This window comes from Protomyctophum parallelum, assembly GCF_964188405.1.
Source record: "Protomyctophum parallelum genome assembly, chromosome: 5".
NCBI lineage: Eukaryota > Metazoa > Chordata > Actinopteri > Myctophiformes > Myctophidae > Protomyctophum > Protomyctophum parallelum.
The window spans coordinates 33,094,142-33,117,416 of record NC_139702.1 but is presented as its reverse complement, the minus strand read 5'-3'; the positions used below and the strand labels follow the sequence as shown (position 1 = coordinate 33,117,416).

Here is a 23,275-nt window from a genome sequence, read left to right as displayed (position 1 = left end):
CTCCCGTCGCCGCGCTCCATGGCGCGCGGGGCGCTCCATATATGGAGAGGTAGTCCCGAATCCACACAGGAGATGTCGGCCCGTGTAAGGCGAGCCAACGCTCCCCCGGCATGGCATTTTGAAGGCTAGGCGCGCCGTGACGCAGAACTACTATACTACCACCGCACACGTAGACTGCACGCGCGCGCGCGCACACACACACACACACACACACACACACACACACACACACACACACACACACACACAATCTCTCAATGGAATGTCAGTTCAGTAGTTTACACACAAAGTGGATACCGATTATGGTTGTCAGATGGCCAGTGGGCCGGGGTGCCTTTCGACTCGAGTAACTATCTATATTCAAAAGGTAGAAATTTTATTGACAAAATAAAAATAACATTTTAGTTTATTAAAGGATCCAGCGCCATGGGGTTTATACACGCTATGACTCAGTGAGACAATGTTCAAATTGTACTTGAATTGAGAATAGAAAAAGTAGGCTTCTCTCTCAATTATGATTGATTTTTTTTATTTTAGGCCTACTCGACTAACAATGTGTAAACAAGGTGTCTCAGTGCAGTAACTAGATACATAAACAAAGAGTGAGATTAAAGATACATTGAATGAGGTATAAATAATAGTAAAAAAGAACTCTAGCCTACATCACTACAAACATAACTTCAGTTTCAATAAGACTGTGTTAGTCAGGCAGCATCAACAGAATTAAAAGCTGTGTCATGTGTATGAATTAAGGTTGTGATTCATCAGTGAAAATCTGGGTCACTTCTGACTGAAGTGATCATGCTCTATTTTCTGCAATGAGTGGTTGGTTGAAAGAGGACTTTCAAACCCAGTTGAACAGCTGCAGCCAACTGCCGGCAAAAGCATTCTTTTGAGAAGCCCTTGTATTTTACAATAGCCAAAAGGTTCATTGTGTTTATCCAACTGCTTGACTGGGATATCAGATTTACAGGGCTGGCCTTTCAGTAAATCCAATTCAGGTTTTAAAGAGACATGGTCAGGAAATAAATGTATTTGAACGACTACATGTTAGGTCAAGTACAATATATTTAGGGGGAAAACATGGAATCTGAGATAAAAGTATTTCTGGTAAACCTTGTGTTAAATAAATTCAGATAAACAATAATAACATAAAGATAAGCATTAATATTTACACTGGCATGTGAGCACATAAACGTTGTGTAATAATCCATAGTCAAAGTGACCAATGTTATGGCTGTAGTGTAGGCAGTGGCCAGGGTGATCATGCCCACACAAGGCCATAAACAACAGCCTGAGCAATCAAAGATTGATCTCAGAGGTGTCTAGATGAGTTTCAGTGTTAAAGCCTATTCATAGTCGAGTTTTCGGTGAATTGGTGCCAAACCGTAAACTACAACATGTCACGCCACGGTGGTCACACAACACATGTTTTTACTAGCCACCGTTTTGGTGGTCACCTCAACAAAAACTGGACTATATAATATATGAATAGGCCTTTAGGCATTATAGACCTTAAAAACCAATCCAAATCCCAATTGTCTTGACTGAAGCATAGCCATTATTACATTTCAGTTTTAACATTATGTATTAAAAAATATATAAGATTATTTTAGTGTCCTTATATTGGCCTCAGACTATTTCACTGACGGATTGTTAAACAGTTCAAGTTTGTGAACACGGGGTTCTTCCAGAAAACTGTGTGTATAGTCTACTGTTGACATCCCCAAATTAAGCTGCTTTCTCTATTTTTAGAAGGCAGATGGTTCCTTCTCCTGCTGTGGCTGTTAAAGTAGACTAGAGCAAACACTATTTATAAGCCACACACATGCCCTCAGTCACCAATGCTTACTGTCTCTGTTGGCAAGGTTCACGTTTCTCTCCAGGACTACTGGCTCACTGTGTGCATGCATGGTTCCAATCAATGACGCATCCCAGCAAACCAATAAAGTCAATGAATTATAACCATAAAGCCACAGACCGATATAATCCAAAGGGACCCCAACATCTTTATTCTGAGCATGTCATAATAGGTGAGGAAATAAATAAAATAAAAAACATGTTCACTATTGGTGTACAATAGGGTTTAAGTGGTTAATGGGTACTTTCATTCACAGTTTTTTCAGAGTGTACCTTGCATACTGTAGATGCACTATTATTAATATTCCTGCAAAGCTAAAGTATACCAGTAAGACGCCCTGAGGGCAAGAAGTGCACACATCCGCCTGGGTGACGGCAGACTGCTGGGCAAGTGCTGGCGTTCTGGTATGGGGGGTCAGATTAACATGGAATGAATTCTGTACTGGCCATACATGGAGCGTGTCTTGAGTCTACAGGGTTTGATGAGGTCAGATCAACATGGAATGTCAGAACAGGTCAGCTCCATATATGGAGATCTACAGGTGGCAGCAGGGGCAGTGTCTTGAAGTGCTTTTCATTAATTTGGAAAAGTTCAATTTAAAAAACCTTCTCCTATAATGGCATGCCCAAAACAGGAACCCCTGTTGAAAGTGGTCAAGTCTGTCTGCGGGTTTTATAATATAATAATAATGATGATTTAGCCAATGAAAACAGGTTGTGACTAACTGGATTACTCCATTGGCTCCATTGGAACACAGGTTATTTTTTCACCCCATTTCCTGAAAAGTAAAGGTTTTATATGTACAATTTTTGCGTCAGACAGAATATCATATAAAGGGCTTAAAAGTCAAAACATTGGTGAGTCCAATTGTACAAATGTAGCATTTATTTAGAAAAGGAGTACTTTTAGTTTTTTCCTCAAACAAATTATTAATAAGACAACAATCAAGAACTTAAGTAACAGTGGATTAAAGGTGAAAGGTCAGATCTGGGCTTGAAGGTAATGTTCATAATTAGCTCGCAGGACAAACTCAAAAGAGGGCTTGGATTTCAAACTTGCCAGCTCATCCAAGTCCAAGAGGTCTTTGACATCTGGAAGATACGTCTGTAGAGGAACACCTGGGAAAGTAGACAGTTTAATATGAATCTATATTAAGTAACAAACTTTATGTTTCAGAAAAGATAGGATTCCATGTGATATGCAATTTGTAAGGCTGGAAAAGGAAAATCGTCAATATACTTTTTTTGTATGGCATTTGGGTTTAATTTCTTGTGTTGCACATGTGATCATCAATGTTTTAATTACCGTTTTATTGTCATATTATTATGTGGTCAAAAAACGAAATGGTTCACACAAAATAACAGATGTACAAGCTCACACTTGCACTGTGAAGCATCAAGCCTGTAAGAATAAACATTATATATATATATATTGTATGGTTTTTCGAGGGGCACTAGCCCCTCCTATAGCTTTTGTCCCCACAAAATGTCCACAACACAAACATTAAATGCCATTGACAATGGTGTCATGCACGTCATCTTGTCCCCACACGTCTGAAAGGAGAAATTAGGTCAAATGTCTGCCAAATATGTCAATTTGTGGCAACAGGCATTCTGATTGGCCAGTATGAGATGATGCATGATGATAAGAGCGCCCCTCACTTCACACGGGTGTGATTTTTAATATATTTTGTGCACAATACTGTCCTCCAACAAAGTATAAATCCGGCTTATTATTTTCTCCTCTCCCCAACTCACCTTCTTGTATGAGCTTGAGGAGGATCTTGACAAAAATACTGTCTTTGGCTGCCTCTAGTGGGTCATCATTGCCATCAGCAGAGGACCAGCTGGAAAGAGAAAGGTGTGTAACGCATAAGAAAATAAGAAATGGCCAAAAATATAAAAAACATTTTCAAGTCAAATGTGGAGATGCCATGTCATCACTTTGCTGCACCATGAATGGTTGTGCTCTGCGGCCATTAAATATTTAATCTACTGCTCCAGATATACAGATGTAGCTAGAAGATGCTGAGATTGTGTTAAACCCATTAAGACCCTAGGCCGATACTACATAAAGGTCTTTAAATCCCAACAGTTTGTGAAAAACCTATGTTGCTATATCAGTCGTTCTCAAAATGTTCATGTCAAGGAGCCCCAAAATGTATATGAATTTGGCCGGTGACCCCCATCTCAATATATTTTGTATCAGGGACACGCAGAAGCAAAGATTTGAGGTAAAAAATCTTTGCTTCCAAATAAATTCAATTAGCATTATTGATAGGGTACAGTAATTAGACAGGAAAGGGGGAGAGAGATGGGGAGTGACACGCAGAAAAAGGCCGTTGGGCTCGGAAGTCGAACCCGCGGCACACTGTCCGGTAGGCTTGGCACTTGGCAGCCTAGGGTGCCCAGACGGTTGAGCTAACCGTCCGGGCCCCAAATTTTGAAAAATCTTGACGCTCATAAATATATAGCTAAACATCTAAAATGACAAACCGGTTTTAATAGGATTAAAATGGAAACATCATCCTCATTTCTTCTCTCAATGTGCAGAAACTAAAAAGGATCAGATATGGTCCTTACTCGTCTTTCTTGAGGGCCTTGCCAAAGATCTCGCATTTGAGAGTGTCCGTCTCCGCTACCTCCTCCTATCAAATGAACAATATTTACAGCATATGTATGTACAGTAAAAGTAAACCATGCCAGTACAACAATGGGCAGCTCTGGCCAAGCATTTTGATTTGTTGAAATAAAGCTTTCCAGCCATGCTCAAGTCACGATACAGCACACCTCAACTACAGTATTATATGCTTAAATTAAATATACATCACTGTAAATATCACTCCATCATTGATACAAGAAGAAAATGTCAACACATTTCCATGGTAACAATGAATATGTCTAGATGTTACTTTACTAGCCTGATTAGATTTACTTCAAGAGTCAATTAAAGAGAGCATTTTTTTGTCTGTAAACATTGTATAATAGCCAATATTACAATGAGAGGGTCAAAGAGAATAATACCTGGGCACTTCAGGAGAGACAACCCGAATAAAACACTGGAGCACTCGGCTGGTCTACACGCATTTATCATTTTGCAGGGGTGACTAAGCTCCAGCTCAGTGGTCTTATGGTTTTTGAGTGTCCACCGTGAGGTCGGGGTTGGATAATTGCCACTCCAGAGATTCTAACGGCTCTCTACCTCATTTCTAACCGCACAACTGTCATGACAATAATAACAGTAAGCATCAATCTGGAGTACAATACTGTGAAATACTGCTTAAAACAGATTCAATTGTTTAACAGTTCCACTTCCAATCAAGAGAATCATCATGCCCAAGATCAAGGCAAATCAGGCAGGAGTCAGGACATTACCTCATCAATGTATTCAAGTAGATCCAGGGCCTTTTTGAAGTCGTATTCATTGGCTCGCCTGTTGTCATCGCAAATATACAGCTAGTGGAAGGACAAAATGGGTGTTAACATGAACAACAGGTTAGGCTTATGTGTAATACATTGCCATCTGTGGTATTATTCCTGGGAAAAGCTTTTAAGCCAATATTATAATTACTATATGTTGTTTTTGAGGGGCGCTAGGAGGGGCCCTCCTATGCCCATCCTTGTGTGTTTGTGTGTACCCCATAGCTATGATTAGGCTGGTTATTGCTGAGCAATGTACGTATTGATGTATGATGATATATGATAAGAGCGCCCCTCACTTCACACAGGTGTGAAGTTTTTCTGCCTATATTTGGAAAGTACAGTTGAGATAAACAGCATGTGCTACGACACTGTGAGAATTCAGGCTTTATTCTTACTTCGATGAGGTTGTGAGCGGTGAGCACCGGTATGACGTCCGGATTCATCTGCTTCTCTTCCAGCAGTTGTTTGGGCAGAGTCTCCTGGTGTAGGAGGAAGCGCTCCTGCTCTACGATGTCTAAGTACACACACAACAAACAAAGATCTCCGTGTCAACTTGCCCTTTTTGCTCATCTCATAATCATATTCTACTGTATGTAGGGCTTTGTCTTTTTCCATTAAGAAATTAAGGACATCTCCTTTACAAATGCATCATTATATATTATCGTGTCTAGTATAAATACATGAATCTCAAAAGTAATTATCAAACCAGGGGAAAGCTGTATGTGAGGCATAAGATATTATGCAGTCCGAGTGCTGCAGTCAATAGACCCATTTCAGAGCAGACTTATTTTTCCCCTTTGTCAAAACCTTAATTTAGACTTTGTGTGGGTGCGTTTCATTTAAGAGTTTAGTGTGCCAAGCAACTCAGTTCCTGCTAACTTCATGCTGGCACACAGAAGCACCTACAGTACATGAAAAAGACCCACAAATGAATTCATGTTAATTAGCTGATATTTTGCACTACGCTATGGACCTATCCTTCCGTGTTAGTTTCCCATTATGCATGCCAATTAACTTTGACTAAAATAAATCAATTCCTTTTACACAAAATAAAATGGTACATCAAAAATATATCTGAACTGAAGTAGCGTTTCATTAATAGTCTGACATATAGAAGCAGACAGAGCATTTCAATCATAGTTTTTGCAGGATAAACCCTTAGGGACAGATGAGCTAAAATGTCAGGAAGTGCTCAGTGAGTTCTTTTTACCGTCAACTTGTTTCTGCATGGCATCCTCTGGCATGTCAGAAGCCAGAGCGGTCAGCTTACTGAGGGCTAAAAGGGTCTTTTTCTTCACAAAGTAGCGTGTTTCCGCATTGGCTTGACTGTACAGTGTTCTGTGGGCCTGAGGACGAAGGGAACACTGGGTCAAATTCCATGGGCTTTGCGGTCACTAACAGCCCCAATGTCAATGTAGTTACTGTAACCCTTAATGGGAGATACTAAAATGTACTTGAGACAGTGCTTCCCTCCCAGCACCGTAGACCTCTAAGGCGATCAATAGCCTAGACTAGTGTTTGTATTTCTATTTCCTCCAATTTACTAATGTGTGTGTGTGTTGTCAACATTCCCAAGTATGTTACATGTCACCCCTACCCTCACCTTCTATCATAAGTCACTGTCCCGTTAAAAAAAGCAAGCATCTTTAGCTGTATTCCTCTTTAGTGGTGAAAACACTCATGTTCAGCTCAGTGGCCACCCACACACAGGATTATAAGCATACAGTATTAGTGCAACTAGGAGAGTCAGTCAGAACTTAGTGCAGATGGCTAGGATACACTAGTCTATTTATTTTATCATTATCGTTATCTTATCACCCCAAACTTTTTAGCTCAAGACCCAAAAGAGAAATTACAGGTTTGCCTGGGACCCAATTTATGGAAAAATATCTGATCTAACTGTAAGCCATCTGCCATTCATAATAATTAATCCTCGAATTGTATTTATGTAACACTTCCGTTACGATATCGGGAGGTATAGTCATGCTCCGTCCAGTTGATTGTGTACTTGTAATCAACACTCAATTTCTTCTCCATGTAGCCATACAGTGTGTAATGGTTCTATGGTGTCCCTACACTCTGGTAGTCTTGGATGTGGATGTGGTGCAGCCAGCTGAGATGTTGATGGGCTTGCAGGAAGCTGGCCAGCTGTTGGTGCTGTGCACTGGGCTGGGACAGCAGCTTGCCCCTCTTCCCCTTCTCCATGTACCACCGGAACAGGAAGTCTGCAAAGTTCTACGGGAGGAGGACAGGAAACGTGTCAAGGAAAGACATCAGGATATATACTGTAGCTCACTGGTTCCCAAACGTTTTTTTTGTGTCAAGGACCCCCCATTTGAAAGTGGGAGTGAGTGGCTCAGTTGTAGAGTGGCCGGTAGAGCAGCCGGATGGGAACCAAACCAGTGCTCAAACCAGTTTGAGCACTGGTTTCCCCAGAGTTAGTGTCGAAGTGTCCTTGAGCAAGACGCTGAACCCCTAATTGCTCCTGATGTGCAGGTTGGTACCTTGCATGGTTTTTCTCCGCCATCGGTGTGTGAATGGGTGAATGTTAGGGGTGTGTAACGAATCAACGATATAGTAACTGCATCGAAAAATCGATTTTCATTTCAAGAATCTAAGTATATCGAAATGGAATTGAAGTGGAGAGGTGTTATGTCATGGCCAGTTGGCCACTAGGCCTGTACCCACAAGATGAGGATCACATGGACACATCCTACATCTTGTGGATGTGACATAATCCGTTATGGTTCTGGTTCAGTTAGTTAACCTCTCAGGAACCTCGACTCTTCTAATCTGTAGTATAATATAAGACTGCCTACTAAAAAAAGGTTGATGATCAATCAGTGTGTAGCGATCTAACCCAGGTCTGTGTTGAAAGTTGAAACAGTGGTTCTGAACTGGTGTGTTCTGTACCTGGTCAGCAAACTTGGTCATGTAGTGCTGCAGACGGCTCTGATTGTCTGTCTGCTCACACAGCTGTACCAAGATGTCAAAGTCACAGTATTTCTCGGCCAAGGCTGCCACCCATTGGTATTGACCCAGTTCCACTACAACACAGAGCAAGAAAAACAACAATATGTTATGGGATCGGGATTCCCGTCCACCACCAGCTGAAATATAGTTCAATATAATACAATACTGTATATACAGGATTCCCACTACTTGGCAGTGTAATTCCAAAACTCAAATAAGACATTCCCATGAAAGAAAAAGCCGTTATGAACTTCAATGCCTGAACCACTCCTTCCTCTCACCAAAACATATCTAACCCTAACACAAAGGTTCCCCAACTTTTCAGGCCATGACAGAAAGAATCACATCTGATCTCGGCACCCCCCCACCCTGATAAGCACTTGGAATTGATGTAGGGAAGGCATTACATTTAGTTTGACTCTGTTCCACAGATGAATATTGCGAAGCCGAACTACAAGATCACGTGTTGTGAGCTTGTAGATCGTCTATTTTCGGCTATTAGATCGGTTTCATGTTTGCCTCTTTCTTATGGCCAATTTGGCATTAAAAAGGGTGTTAAACGTTTTTGGCCAATTTGGCATTAAAAAGGGTGTTAAAAGTCCTTAAATTGTTAACTTTAGAAATGTTCAGATAGCCTGTACACACTCGTTTACTGTCGAGTGAGAAAACAATGTTGCACATTAAGCTAATCATCTGGGAGTGGGGGGCCCCCAGTTGGCCCTAACATACCTAACCAAGTGTAACATACTGTATCTAACCCCTAACAAATATGAAAGTCTAACTCACGCAGCGGGGCCAACAGCTCGGAGCGGCGCTGACCGTACTCCATCTCCAGGCTGTTGTAGCGTTCCTGCTGGGAGCGAGGCAGGGAGGTCAGCTGGGAAACGTAGCCGCCGAGGTAGAGGTCCAACAGCGCCACCAGCTGCTCACAGAGCACGCTGCGCAGCTCCGAGTCGGCATGCGGGTAGACCGAGCGCAGGATGAGCTCGTGCTGGCGGGAGATGATGCCGCGCACGCCTCCCACACCGCCAGAGGCTGGAGAGAAATCATTTGAAGGTAATTTTCCGTTATAAACTTCCCAGCTGGCTGGTAAAAGCAAGCACTTCATATAGTTGAGTAAGTTTATTGCCATTTTACACCGTCAGAAATGCAAAGCAATTAGACTGAAGACAAAACTACATTTGCACATCATTAGTCAATGGATGAAGTGACATCTCATGTCAAATCTCACTATTAAAAGGGCGGTTGATATGGATGGGGAATGTGTGCGTTTGTACGTGTGTGTGTGTGTATGCGTGCAAGCACTACCTGTCCATGGAATGTACTCTGGCTCGGTGGCAGCATTCTCAGTAGGTCTGTATATCGAGGCCCTAGAGTCTCTGTACTGACCCGCAGCTAGAAGCATGTCCTACACACACACACGCGCGCAAAACAAAAAAATATTTTTATACATTCAAGGAAGGCAGAAATAAGAAAATTAAGAAACGTCTGTCATATTTACACTACAGCTTTGACCATCGCAATACTGTAAGGTTGGGGATTGAAACATTTATTTTTATTTCTATGCTTTTGTCGTCACCAGTTTCAGCGTTAAGTAGGCATCTCCACAGCCGATTATGCCTGCTCAAGCAGGTCGGAGCCGATCATGCGTCATAAATCTGGTCCACACCACTTTAAGTGACACCTGCTACAATTTAGGCATTTAGCAGATGCTATTCATCCAGAGCGACTTTTACAGTAAGCAAGGTAAAGACATACATCAAATACATACAGTGTAAGGCCACAGTAATCTAGGAATATATGTAAACCAAGAACGTAGTATCAGTCTAAACAGTCAAACAACAAATATTTAAAACAAAATGGGTGGGTGAAATGTAAATGTTAAGGAAGACAAGATATTAAGATCTAAGTTAGTGCTGACCTTAAGAGTATAATATAATAGAGACATCACAGAGAAGAAACCCTGAGGCGAAATGGACAGTGGCCAAATTTGGTATTGCAGCTCGAACCAGCACTGGGCCGTTGACTATCATTGCGCATGTTCATGTTATTGGGGCAATGACACGTGAACGCCGTTTGATACGTGAACGTGTGCAATGATAGACAACGGCCAGCGCGTTCACAATTTGGCCAAATCCATCCCAGATTGCACTCTGTTCCTACCCGGAAAGAGGAGCGAAATCGCCTCATGCACTTTTGAGCAACTTAATGCAAGTGGATGGGATTGGGAGGAGAAATCCGGTGACGTCTCTATTAATATATACTCTAAGGTGCTGACATTTGGGTACCTTGATGATGATGTTGACAGTGACCACCACCTCAGCCCACTGGACAGAGTCCACCGGGTTCTCCTTCAGACTCCTGTCCTCCTCCTCTAGGAGACACTCCAACACAGAGGAGATCTGGGACACCTGGACACAAACGCACACACATGTACCTCATGAAAATGACAGTTCTTAATATACTGTCGATGTGCAGTTATTGCGACGATTGCTATACAATGGACCTGTTAAACAATGCCTGATCACTGCCCTTCATCAGGCTGGCCTGTCAACTTTAACACTTCCTCCTTAAAAGGACTGTTTTCCTCCCTTCACGTGGATTTTTATTTCCTTCTGGTTCTACCTGTGAAGTTTCTTCCCTATGTGGACCTACCAATATTTTTACCACATTTGCACATCATGTTTGATCTTTGTATCTGCTGGGTTTATACGTGACATGGCATGTCATGAGCTTGTAGATTTGCCATTTTTGAAATATTGTGATTTTCCTTTTTAAAGCAAACATTTTAACACAAATGTTTGCTTCTGGCACAAAATATTTTCACATGGGGGTAGCAATTTGGGTGTCCTTTGCAGGAAAACATTTGAGAACCACTGTGCTAAAGAGCACCTCTCTGAAGAAGACATCTGCAGGCGTGAGGCTGGGCGGCACGACAGCATTGTTCTTCTGCAGAGCACCGAGGATGGCTCGGTTGACCAGCTCGGCATGCTTGGCGTGGTGGTTCTTCAGAACCATGGCCGCCTGCAGCTTCTCGGCGTGTTCGCACAGGAGCAGACGCGTGGCCATGGCCGCGGAACGCACCGTCACCTGGCTCAGCCGATCCAGGAGACCCACCTTGGAGAGGGATGGAGCAGAGACAATAAAGCTATACGAGGATCATGTTAAAGAACTGTGCAAAAAAACATGAAGATACATTTGGGGATGTTTCTGCCATTATTCATAGTACAGTGGAGAGGACAGGAAACGGGGAGAGTCTGGGAGTGACAACAATGGGAATCGTACCCGGGACTCGCTGTCAGGCTGCAACAGAGCCTATGTGGCACTTTCCTTAACCACTAGGCCATCGGCGATGCAATGTGCTAATTTTCAGTATTAGAATCAGTTTCCTCGTCTGTGAATTATTTAATTATGGTAAACTATATACCGGGTGTGTGTGTGTTATGGCTTTCACGACTAGTCATTTTTGCTCAGTTTACTAGCCGACCAGTCGTTTACCTACCTATATGTAATAAGGCAGAGGCAGAAATTAGGTTAAATGTCCGCCAAATATGACGTAAATTTGTGGCAACATAAACAGTTCAGTTGTTCATGAAATGATGTATAATAATCTAATGTCTGGCTTTCAGAAATTACGTCATGTGGCAGCTAAGTCTATGGACTTTTTTTGTTTAGAGCACACAAGTGATGGGCCCCTCACTTCACACAAGTGTGATTTTATTTCTTAGCAACTGTACAACTTGTACAAACGAGGTCGACTAGTGGTTTTACTAGTCGACTAGTTGGTTAATGCCCTAGTGTGTGTGTGTGCCTACTTGTTGCAGGAAGTCCATGAAGCAGCCGTGGGCCTTCATCTTGTCCTCCAGTTGGTGGAGGATGATGAGGGACGTGAGGGGGAAGCCTGCACTCTCTAGGAGAAACAAGAACAAAAGTACAGAAATCACATGATTAACATTCAGGACCAGCATCTAAAGGTTTGTTCACTTTACTTATTTGCTTTAGTTATATGAAGATCTAACGCTCGGCAGTTCGCTATGGGATGCGTCCAATCTTGGGCGTGGACAACAGAAGTACTTTAATATACTCACATACTATTAAAACCAAGAGAATGGGCCTCTCCTGCGTCATGACGTAATAGGTGCCCTCTCGCCCGAGGGCATAAAAGCACGCATTCACTCATGCGCATATTCCGTTTTCTCTTCTGCGCGACAACAGTCAATCTGGTATCACTGACACACGTAACTTTCTGATCAAAACTCCTAAAGTTTTTAGCCTCATCAAGGACGGGTATCTTTTGCTCGGTACCGCGAGGTTCAGCTAAGTTATCTCAGTGATATTGGACTCATGCATTGTCGTATTCTGTAAAGCATTTCATAAGGTCTGTTCCATGAGAAAGATCATAGAGTTGTTTTTATTATTATAGTTGTAATTTGTATTATCGTTTTTTATATCAAAATGTGGAATGAATGATAATGCATCCATGCTACCACAGGAAGTCCTCCTGGCCACTTCACAATGCTCAAAATGTGTCATTTATCAAAGTTATTCCGACCAGTTCCCTTCTACTCCATCAGGCGCCCCGGCTGGCCAGGGGGAGGTAGTTTAGAGACCAGGATTACTGCATGTTTTTCTTTTAGGGTAACTACCCTAGGGGACACGGGAGAACATGCAAACTACAAAGTCATTTTAACAGTTTAAGACTTGCATAGGAGAACTTCTCTATATACCCCAACCTCCCTCCCATCCTTACCATCGGGGACCGACTCTGCCCAGCGGGGGTCAGAGGCTGGATAGTCGTCCACCAGGTCCAGGTTGATGCGGGTGACCACACTGTCCAGCTCCGTTCCCTCCTCTCCCTCCACCTCTGCAGGGAACAGCTCGTCTGTCAAAGTCTGGGCGCCAATCCCGTCGTTACTGTCAAATCAAACACACCCAGAGATCCACTGATGACACACTTAATATTAAATTATCTATCAAAAAGGGGTCGATGCACCAACACTGTTTTCTATGCATTTCAGAGCAAAAATTGATTAACCACTTACTAGGGCCTGGCAAAAGGCAAGGCCTCTAGAGTCGACTCTTGAGGCAGTGGGGAAGGGGGCAACAATCATCACGTCATGCAGATAGTGAAAATAGTCTATCTACAGTACAAGCTAGATAAGCTTGTAGATCGGCTACTTTCACACTTAACTGCCCTGTATGTAGACCAGAATGGAGTCACTGCCATGGCATACATACCGACAGAACTGCAGGAAGGCCGTTTTGAGGAGCCTGGTTTTGTCTTCCTGAGCCACAGGTTCCATCCTGTTAGGAGTCTCCATGGCTGAAACCTTAAATGAATGAATAGCCTAAATGAATTAAAGGAATGCAGAAAAGAATATATAATTCATAACAATGAATGAATAAATGAACAGCAGAATATTCGTTATGGGATAGACCCGCCATGTGTCTGATTGGCTCCCGGGCAGGCATAGTTTTACTGAGGTTAGGGTTAGGCATAGTTGTAAAAAACGAGAACTATCAATCACAGGGACTACTGGCCAATCACAGCAAGGCTTTCCTAGAACTGCGGTGGGATTCATAATCATAAATCACACATCTTTGAAGAAAGTAGAATTTGAAGAATATTTTGACATTCCTAATGGTTTCCTAAGTTCCTAAGTTTAGACCTTTAGTAAAAAAGAAAAAGTCAATAAAGGTGCGTCTGCTCCAATATTCTCCTCTTCAGTCATTTTGTGAGAAATTCCAGATCGTCATCCAGATAAATAGGTCGAAATACTTCTTTTCTACATGTATAAACACTAATTAACTTTTGAGTAATATGTGTCTGACATTGAACTGAAGTGAAATAACTAAGGGGTTAGTCATTTTTTGAAGGTATAAATCACAGTCTATTAGTCTATTGACCGTCTTCATGCCTGAAGGTCAATAGACCGAAAGCTTGCAAAACAAAATACCTGATGCACAGATGTGTGTGTGTGGAGACTTCCTTTATTTTTTAATTTCTAAACTTTTGTGACTCCAGCACCTCAACTAAATCTATCGGCAGATGAGCGGTGGCGCTAACCCATCCTATGCCCAGCTTTCCGGGTTTGTGTGAACGCAAACATTGGCGTGTGATTGGCTCATAACCCCATAGCGATGATTTGATTGGCTGAGCAAAGTACACAAGAGGATAAGTGCAGGCAGAAAGGTGAAGAGGCCAAAAGTGATTGGCCGAATTACATTTGTGATGATTTGATTGGCTGAGCACGGAATGTGATGTATGATGATAAGAGCGCCCCTCACTTAACACGAGTGTGATTTTTTTGTCTTATAAATGACACTTGTTGTCCATTTATCCATCCACTTATTTTTGTTAACGATTGGATTTGATAATATGCCGATTGCTAAGGTTCTGTGTGTACCTCCGGAGCAGCAGCCAGTGAGGAGCACAGCGAGTCCTCCATGGTCTCAGGCAACATGGAGACACTCTCCCTGGCCACCACGGCAACAAGGCTGCTGTTCTTGGAGAAGAAGACCGGCAGGTTGGCACAGCTGCCCCCACCACACACACTGTCCCCTGCATGGGCAAAACACACAGCAGTTCAGCCTGGTAATGAAGCAGTGAAAAACTGGAGATCTGAATAAAATAAATAAAAATAAGGTACATTTATTTTGTGCCAAAATTATCCAAAATGATTAGCCACCTGGGTGACATTAAAAAAATTAAAAAAAAGCCCATCTACAAGCTCAAGTCATCATGGTGCAACACGTTGTGAGCTTTTATATCCGCTACCTTTCCATTTTTAACAGCGTTACGACATCAACGAAATCCAAGGACATTCAGGAGAGTCAGATTTCAAATGCATAGAATTTTAAACGTTAAAACAAATCAAATCATGGCGACCTAATACATCTATGACAATCAGTTGTCTATGTCATATCTATGATGTACTTTTTCCCTGAATCCCAGCACAAATTTGGGTAGGGATTCAGCAGAATCAGAACCCCACTGACTTCCATTGTAAAACGCATATTTTTTTAAAACAAATGTACTGTGGCCTACCGGCAGTGTGTGCACAAAATATTTGGTGCTGGACAGACAGACAGACCCTCTTACAGGCAAGACTCCTGTAGAACCACACCTTATAAATAACATTTTAAAGTGAATTTAAGATTGAAATCAGGGATAAAAATGTAAGAGAAGTCGCCTACAAACAATACAACTGCTACAGCTACGGCTTCCCCTTCATGTGGTCTCACCTGGGGAGTTGAAGGAGATCTTCTCCTCTGGCAGGCCTCCCCTGCCGGTGCCGGTGGAGCAGGCAAACACCATCTCCTCGTTGTACAGGAAGGCAGCGGGGCCGGCGGCCAATGGTAGCACTAGCCTCGTGGCATGGAGGGACTCCTCGTTCTGACGAGACAAACATGTTAACAGTAACACCAAGTTTAAATAAAGGTGCAAGTGCCTGCAACAAGCAGCTGATTTGATTGATTGATTGATTGACAGTTTGTAGAATTTACAGTACATTTTAAGCACAAACTCAATACAAAGACTGTCAACTGTGAGTGGACGACCCAATTAAGCATTACACTTGTTTACAACAGGGTCCACATTGTTCAATTCATCAAAACATTTAAAGACATACAGACATTTAGAGACATACAAATAGACATTTCTATGTAGCTAAAGTACAGAACAGGAATTCATCATATGGGAAGCAAAAAAGGGAAAAGATACAATATACAGTGAGGGAAAATGGGGGTGGGGGGGGGTGGGGGGATTCAGATTTTACAGAGGCCAGTTTCGAATTGCAGCCATCCGTAGGTGCCCTTTGAGAGCGGTTTTGAAGGAGTCAAGGGATTCACATGTCTTAATGACTGTTGGTAGGGCGTTCCACATTTTGGTGGCATAGGAGCGAAAATAATTTAGTCCCTTGTTTGTGCCGAATCTGGGTTGTACATGGTTTGTTGCACTCCCTCTGGTGTTGTGGGTGTGGACTTCGTTTACATTAAGGAAGTATTTAGACAGGTACATGGGTATCTTGGTGGTGTATCGAATCTTGTGGACCAGACCCATTGCAAGATGCTGTACTCTGTCGTCGACCCTAAGCCATCCCAGCCTGTCAAAGTGGGCAGGGGTGAGGTGGGTTCGGGGGGTGAGGCCAAGTAGGAGCCTGACCAGTTTGTTTTGGGAGGTCTGGAGCCTTGTTTTAAGGGCCTTTGAGGTGCTGTGGTACCAAGAGGTGGATGCATAGTCAAAGAAACCTTGTACGAGGGCTCCTGTTAAGGTCTTCAAGGTGTTTTTGCTGACCAGTGAGGAGATCCTGTAAAGGAATCTTGTTCTTTGATTGACTTTTTTGATTACGTTGGTGGCCATTTTATCACCGGAAAGATTGGCCTCCAGGATGGAACCTAGGTAGGTAATTTCATCTTTTCGTGTGATAATATTGTCACCCACTCTAACCAAGAAGCCATCTGCCTTGCTGAGTTTACTATTTGATCCGAAGAGGATGGATTCAGTTTTTCCCAGGTGTAAGGATAGTTTGTTATCAGCGAGCCAGGTTCAGATTCTACCGAGTTCAGAGCTGAGGGTCTTTTCAACCTGATGGCCGTGTGTATTGAACGCATGGTCATTATCACCCATTGTAAATGTATCATTGGAAATATATCATGTACCGTGCAAGCTGGCATTTTAGAAATGTATTTCTTTAGAATTGTATTTCTAAAATGCATTTCTAAAATATTTAAAAAAAGAAAGAATATATATTTTTGGGGCTTTTTCTGCTTTTATTTGATAGTTTACACTACAGTAAACTAGCAGGAAATGGAGGGAGAGAGATGGGGAGTGACACACAGCAAAGGTCATTGGGACCTGCGACCCGCTGTCAGGCTGGATTAGCCGCCTTGGTGCCCGGTCCGCTAGGCCGGCCCGGGCCAACCCACTTTATACTTGATCCATGCATTAAACAACTTAAGCTTGCGGGGCCCTGACCATGACATCTCCCAGACTCAACTTGACTGTACAATAAATCAAATAAAACACACAAAAGTGAATAGTAAAACAGTATAATGGCAAAGACCAACCTTGAAGGGTGGATTGTGCTTTGTGACCTCCACTGTGAACTGGTCAGAGATGGAGGCTCCATGATCCTGTAGGGTGACCAGGCAGTAGTAGGCCAGGCAGGGCGTGTCCGAGCAATGCCAGGCTGCTGCCAACACCACCAGACCAACCCTAAAAGACAAGACACAGAAATTTAAACTGTTGTGAACTGTTTGAAAATGACAGTTTTCTGAAAAAGCTATGTTTCTATCTCAGTCGTTTTCAAAAAAAATTCAATAGCTAAATTATTACATAATGCTAACACCAAAAGGGGTTCCCGCCCAAAATGGGTTAAACACCTGCTTTCAGCCTGCCCCGCCATCATTTAAAGTCAGTGATATTAGCAGCCATGCACATCCGTCTCTAGCGCCAACATTACCAAATTCAACTTGTGAATTTCTCCCAAAACAAATAACCCGTTTCTACTTTCTACACACGGACAATAGTAATTAGTAACCCAAACCACACACACGCAGATACTCACTGGCTGAACTTCATATCAAGGTATGTTATATTCACTCCTTCCTTCATTTCCTCGTAGTTGCTCTCTGATCCCTGGTTTGAAAAAACAAGTTTAGAAGATTTTAATGCTGTATACTAGGGATGTTAATGGTTCGAAATGAATAGGAGTTATTTGTTAACAGTTAATTCATTATTAAAATGTTTAAATGTCATAATTTTGGTGCCAAGACTGGCCAAATGTACCCAGATTGCATCTGCAATGCTCTCAGTCAGAGCTCCGCTGGCATCCCAGCTCAAGAGCTGGTGCTCCGAGGTCTCGTCCACCTCCCACTTGTTAAGTGTGGAGCTGGTCAATGTGTAGAGGCAGCCCGACTCCCCCAACCACAGCACGCTTTGTAGCTGCAGAGAGGAAAAGTCGGATTAGGATCTGTACAGTACATTCAAACCCTATATGTGAAACAACCATAAGGTGCAATGGAAGCAACCAACTTCAGCACTGAGCTGCTTTTTCTGGACAGCCCGTACTGTACATCCAAACAGAAAAGTCCCATCCGATTGAATTAAACAACATTAAACTCACTTTGCCATTTGATTTGACACTCACTTTATGCATGCATATACCCTCTATCTCATTGCAAATTAAACACATTGGTTTGGAGATGGCTTCCCACTTTGGTTTCCTATTTGCTGCTGTTTCACCCTTTTTTTTACCTCGTAAACCTGTGATGTGACAATAAAGCTTATTCTGATAGCGGTCCTGGTCCGGGATAAACCGTTTCATTGTCAATGCATGCGTGCATACTGCATGTCTGGTGAAAACAAAGCATCACAACATTTCACTCACCGTGTGGTTGAGTGGAGTGGGCCCCATACCAAACAGGCTGGACATGCGGCGTCCAATGCCAGACAGCACCCCGTGACTCTGCTGTAGAGCTCTGTGTTGGAGCTTCCCAGAGGAGTCAACACTAACTCTCAACAGCTGGCTCTTGAAAGAGGATACAATGAAACTTCCACCCTGAGGAGGGAAGGGGGGATAATAGTATATATTTGTTATTAATAAAATTAAGATATGACAGCAGGGATGTTTTATCAGATTTTAACTACAGGGAGTACTTGGTAATGCTGCAGGCTTTGAATGTCTTCATACAACAGGCATATTTCAATTGATGCCATAAAAAAAATCTCTTCCAAAGACACACTTTAACAAACCAACTTAATTATGGTCATTTGTCCACATTATTTGAATTTCCAGTGTTTAAAATGATCTGTTGTCCCAGTTTTTTCCACTTACTTTTACAGCAACAACAAAGTTGCAGAGTTCTCCCATGTCAAGGGACGTCTCGGTGTAGTTACCCTCATGGGCCAGGCTGGGCCAGAATCTAGCCACTCCTTCTGCTACCACGGCCATGACAGAGATGGACTGAACCGGGACCATCTCCAGTGGCCCGGCTGAGGCTATGGAGATGAGGTCTGCCGAGTAGTCAAACTCACTGCTCGGGAGCTGCAGCTCCTTACACACAGACATCTATGGATCAAGGACAGTTTGGCAGTCATTACATTGAAAATCATAAAGATAGATAACTAAATAATGCCTGTTTATTGTAGTTTGATATTGTGGACCAACTGTACTTCCAGTGTAATTCAGCAGATATTAGATAGAAACGTGATAGAAACATGTTGGTGATCACTTGACATACAGTAGGTAAATGGCGCATTTATATAGCACTTTTATCCAAGGCGCTTTACAGAGATTGTGCATTACATTCACCCATTCACGCACACATTCACCAATGGCGGCGGAAACCATGCACATCAGGAGCAAATAGGGGTTCAGTGTCTTGCTCAAGGACACTTCAAAACTAACTCTAACTAACTGCGGGAGCCTGGGTTCAAATTGGCAACCTTGTGGTTCTCATCCAGCCACTCTACCCCTGAACCACTACAGAGTACTCTGTAATTTGCATCGTTCGTAACCACTCGAACCCTAGTTTCCCTGTTCTGGACAGTGAGTGGGCATGCCATATAGGCGAACATTCTGCAAACATATACAAACGAAGATAGCAAATCTACACACGTTGTGAACTTGTGTTGTAGATCAGCTAGGAGGGGTATATATACATATATAATACATAGTATAAGTAATTCAGAATGTGCCTTTAAGCTGTCAACAGACACTGCAGTCAATAACTACCCACAAATGGTCACTGACCAGCTGATAGACTGTACCTTGGCCACAGCAGTCTGACAAATCTTCCAGATGATCACTCTTTCTCCACACACCATCCAGGCCCAGCCACTCTCATCCACTTTAACTGAGATCTGGTCATCGGCTGGAAAGGTCAAACACACACAAGATATAATAATAACACATTTGTATTGCAGTTTCATTGACAGGGAATGTCAGAGTTAACCACATAATCAATCATAGTAGGTTAAAAGCAGGGTTTCCAAAAAAATGTCAAGCGCTAAAGGACAACTTTTAATACACAAGTCTTTAAGCCTGTTTTAAAAGAGTGTTTGGTGCGATGTGTAATATTGAAATCATAATTGTTTCTGTTATTAGAAGTGTTCTCACCATCGGCCATCGTCAACGCCTCCATGACTTTGACAGGCAGCGAAGAGCCGAATGGCTGTACATCAAAGTGAACCGACTCTGCAGTTTGGCTTTGCATACGTGTAGGAGTGGACCTGGTAGAACACAACAAGATTATCATTTGTAATAGTGCACTTGTTCTAAAAGTGGGATCTGGACTGGAGTCCCCCAGAGGTCATTGGGGTGGTTCCAGGGGTCCGCAGCAAAATGATTGATAGTTGGGAATGGGAACAAATTTTGGATCCTTACCGGTCTGTACAGGTTTGTACTATAGCATAAATCTAGCTGCAATTTGCAACACTAGTTTTTTTTTTAATTATGTTGAATCTAGAGTTGCAACACCAACCATTGCCCATACATCCAAACAGAAAAGTCCCATCTGATTGTATTAAAACAACATCTCACCAATATTGCAGCTGTAAGGAAAGATTGCAAGTATGCAATGAGCTACTTTCCGTCAAGAAAGTCGGTGCAGGTGATTATTATTTTTCTAAGAGTTCAAGTTTGGAAGCGCTTGTTGGAAATCACTCAATGGCTGCATACCACCCGTTTTGAAATTGCACATAATGCAGGAGGCAGCAGGACACACTCCAACAAGCACTTCCAAACTCGAACTCTTACATCACTTGCATGAAATGTCCTGACATAAAGTAGTTCAAAATAACATGTTTTATGGTAAATGGTGCATTTATATAGCGCCTTTATCCAAGGCGCTTTACATAGTGCATTACATTCACACATTCACACACACATTCGTACACCGATTGCGGCGGAAGCCATGCAAGGTACCAACCAGCACATCAGGAGCAATTTGGGGTTCAGTGTCTTGCCCAAGGACACTTCGACATGTAGACAGGAGGAGCCGGGATTCGAACCGTCGACCCATGGATCATTGGACGACCTGCTCTACCTCTAGCCGCAATTTGCAACTCTAGATTCTTTTACAATGGGATGAATCTAGAGTTGCAAAAAGCTCCATCCACTTCCTATTCATCATTTTTGGTTTGTGATCTGCTTGTCTTAAACGACGTTAAACTCACCAACATTGCAGCTGTAGTCCAAGCTTGAATTATCCTCTTTCAATCTGCAGAGCTTGTTTTTCATAAAAATCCACCGTAGAGATGTTATGAGATACTTTCTGTCAAGACATCCTCTGCAAGTGATTCTTTTTCTAAGTGTTGCAGTTTGGAAGCACTCGTTTTTGTTAACGGGTCGTGCTGCTGCCTCCTGCATTATGTGCAAATTCGAAACAGGTGGAATGCAGGGCCGTTCAGTGACGTACGACGAGTGCTTCCAAACTCCAGCACTTAAAAAAATAATCACTTGCAGAGGATGTCTTGACAGAAAGTAGCTCATAACATCTCTACGGTGGATTTTTATGAAAAACAAGCTCTGCAGATTGAAAGAGGATAATTCAAGCTTGGACTACAGCTGCAATGTTGGTGAGTTTAACGTCGTTTAAGACAAGCAGATCACAAACCAAAAATGATGAATAGGAAGTGGATGGAGCTTGTTGCAACTCTAGATTCAACCCATTGTAAAAAAATCTAGAGTTGCAAATTGCGGCTACTCTACCTCCTGAGCCACAGTCGCCCCTTTATGAAACAAACACTTTCCAAATAGAGAAGTGTATCAAGGCAAGCTTTCCGTACAGCTGCAATGTTGGTGAGTTTAACGTTGTTTAATACAATCAGATGGGACATTTCTGGTTGGATGTATGGGCTGTTGGTTGGTGGTATCTACAGTAGTGTTAAACTAGATTATCATAAATCTATGATCGTCTTGATCCAAGTTTTGATTGATTGACTAATGACTAGTATGACTACTACTACTAACAGTTTGCAAAAAAGCAGGTACATACAAAAGGATGCCATCATCATCATTGCTATGCGTATGCGATAACCCAAGTAAGCCTCAAGTTTCAATGTGGGTCCTGATGACCTGTGTATTACACACTAACTCAGACAGTGAGTGCAATAGACACTCGTATATGACGTCTAGTAGAGGCTCCGTGGTATACCAAGCTGGGGGTCCTTGGAATTAAAAAAAAACGTTTGACAAAGCAGTGGTTTATTGATCATTTACGACTAAACGCCCCGGGCCGGGACAAACATAATTCATGTCATGATGACATGGTGGTTGTTGTGAAGACAAGTTACCTGACGGCCAGAGACGTCCTGCGCGGGGAGAAGAGCAGAGCAGACGGGGTGCCCTGTACGGCCAAACTCTTCCTACCGCCGGTCACCCGGGGCGTCTGTCTGCGGCCCGAGCCGGTAGGAGTTCCACCACGCGGGGTGAACATCTCTACAAAATACCCTTTATGATTTATTATTAATAGTGTGGAAATTACAGAAGCGTTCCAAAAAAAATAACACGCTATCTCCTCAGAGCGCGGTACAAACCAAACCTTTAGTCGCTTGAAATAGACGTCACCACGGTCACCATCATCATCACTATAGAGCACCGAAGTCCTGACGTAACTCGCTCATCCCGACGATTCCCCTGGTTCACGGAAGTAGTTTCTCTATGGAGAATAACATGGGGTGATCTTAATATCGTCTACTATAAGCGTTGTGGTCCAAAAATAAACAAGCTGTCTCGGCGTTATTGTCAGGGAGGTGTCTCTGTATCGTTTGCAACAGTCAGTCACTCATATATGATACAGTCTGCTTCTAGCGAAAATCTAACTAATTCAGCAGCAGTAACATTAGCGTTTTCTCTCAGTCAGTTGATTCTTCATATCCATGTGAGTGAAGCGGCCGGGATGACATGTTTATTTTTCAAACACAGTTCTTATATGAATCAATCTAAAACTCCTCCTATGGTGATTTCAATGCAACTAAACAAATACATGAACCTGGGGACTGACGCCCTCTACT

General features: G+C 42.6%; 1 protein-coding gene across 1 annotated transcript; it reads right to left on the bottom strand.

The window, feature by feature from the left end:
• Positions 1 to 2,728: 2,728 nt before the first annotated feature.
• nup133 (nucleoporin 133) lies at positions 2,729 to 22,825 on the bottom strand. Its single transcript, XM_083765873.1, has 25 exons — positions 22,556 to 22,825; positions 20,379 to 20,491; positions 20,030 to 20,133; positions 19,095 to 19,328; positions 18,648 to 18,818; positions 18,047 to 18,202; positions 17,826 to 17,896; positions 17,326 to 17,473; positions 15,502 to 15,652; positions 14,664 to 14,818; positions 13,495 to 13,586; positions 13,007 to 13,170; positions 12,072 to 12,166; positions 11,149 to 11,373; positions 10,545 to 10,667; positions 9,565 to 9,664; positions 9,043 to 9,291; positions 8,197 to 8,330; positions 7,360 to 7,518; positions 6,494 to 6,629; positions 5,679 to 5,797; positions 5,236 to 5,316; positions 4,444 to 4,508; positions 3,619 to 3,707; positions 2,729 to 2,979 (listed from the first exon to the last, which is right to left on the bottom strand). Exons 1-25 carry the CDS (start codon positions 22,696 to 22,698, stop codon positions 2,843 to 2,845), a joined length of 3,414 nt encoding a protein of 1,137 aa, XP_083621999.1. The 5' UTR covers positions 22,699 to 22,825; the 3' UTR covers positions 2,729 to 2,842.
• Positions 22,826 to 23,275: the final 450 nt, after the last annotated feature.